At 33.0% G+C, this 1,492-nt stretch overlaps 1 protein-coding gene across 1 annotated transcript in view; it reads right to left on the reverse strand.

Annotated features, from left to right (window-relative positions):
- SENP7 (SUMO1/sentrin specific peptidase 7) overlaps positions 1–1,492 on the reverse strand; it is a 164,505-nt gene that overhangs the window by 94,078 nt on the left and 68,935 nt on the right. The window contains exon 3 of the mRNA XM_012652811.1: positions 246–443. Coding sequence (XP_012508265.1) covers positions 246–443 — 198 coding nt within the window. The remainder of the gene's footprint in view (positions 1–245; positions 444–1,492) is intronic.

Below are 1,492 nucleotides of genomic sequence, written 5' to 3' on the forward strand. Positions count from 1 at the left end.
AAATATACTAATAATACTTGTTTTCAAGTATAATTCCATGTTGATCTGCTTAATGAAGTGTAGAACCATTATCTAAATTTGTAAATTGAGACTCGCAGCTTTAAAATTGGCTTTAGAGTGGGGTACACCACCTGTATTGGCAGATCTTCTTCAAGATAATTTCCAACAATCTTATCTTTAAGAATATTGGATTTATATTATTTCAGATGTGGTAAGTTGAACAAAATCAATACTGAACAACATACCTTTCAGATAAATTAAGGCTTTGGTGAAGAGGTTCTAATTTTTGACATGTCTCTAGGCTGTCAACAGATGTCGAAGGCAATGAGTCTGATTGCACCTTGTTGGTATCACATAAATTAGCATCATTTCTAGGTAGGGTCTTTCTGAATTTTCGTCCTAAATCCGTCCATAGGACATTCGTCAACATAACTTTGGGTTGCCTGTTACACACATAAATAATTAATACATAGGGTACCAAACATTGTTTAATATATGAATTTATAACAAACTGTAACAAATAGATTATCTCCAGGAATTCTAAATTTCAGTTCTTCAAGCAATTGGAGTAATAAATATCATAAGTAAAAAAAAAATATGCCTAACCATTCTCAAATTTTTTACATTACTCTTTATTTACATTAAAAAGTAAAGTCTATTTCGCTTAAGTTGGGATTTCCTTCAGAAGTCTGTCAAGTATACTACAACTGTCATCACACACAGGTACAGCCGATGGATTCCTGACAACCCATCCATATTTATTCACAATGTTAGTGGAAGGACAATATGCACTTCCAGATCTCATCACAAATGTAACTACTTTCTACACTAAAAACTGTGTTTTTGTTTTAGCATTTGTCAATTCACAAAACATTATTAAAACCAAGGATTCAACAGCATGTAATTACAGTCTTAAGCCTCTACAGTCTTGAGATACATATTTAATTTTACCTTAGTTCTAAACTAAGTCAATTTAAAACATTTATTGCACCTATACCATTTCAAAAGGAAGACATAAATGCAAGCAGTCCCAGCTATTTCCCTTATCACATTTTACTCAACTGCTCATTCGATACATCTTTGTGCTAGTAATACTTGAAGAACTATGTTCAGTTCTGGAACCATGGAATATAGTTTCTGCAGTGGTATGAACAGACTACCAAGTAGACCTAAATGTCAAATGAGGAATGGCTGAAAGAACTGGGGAATGTTCAGAAGTGTTTCACTACCTGGTTATCCGTTTTAGGGACTTTTTATTTAGCGAACACAAAAATGTTAAGAAACAGAAACCAAATGCTCATGCTATCTTCAAGATAAAATAGGAGATCTCAAAAAAAAAAATCACTAGTTTGTTTGCTTCAGCCACTTGAGGCTATATCCCTAGACCATCTAGAAGGAGGAGAGTACAAGTCCTCAGGGAACTTCCATAGAATGCACTGAAACTCCAAACATGTTGAATTAAAAAAAAAAAAAAAGTTTAAGCTATTAGTTT

The sequence above is a fragment of the Propithecus coquereli genome, unplaced genomic scaffold, assembly GCF_000956105.1.
Source record: "Propithecus coquereli isolate 6110/MARCELLA unplaced genomic scaffold, Pcoq_1.0 Scaffold40, whole genome shotgun sequence".
Lineage (NCBI taxonomy): Eukaryota > Metazoa > Chordata > Mammalia > Primates > Indriidae > Propithecus > Propithecus coquereli.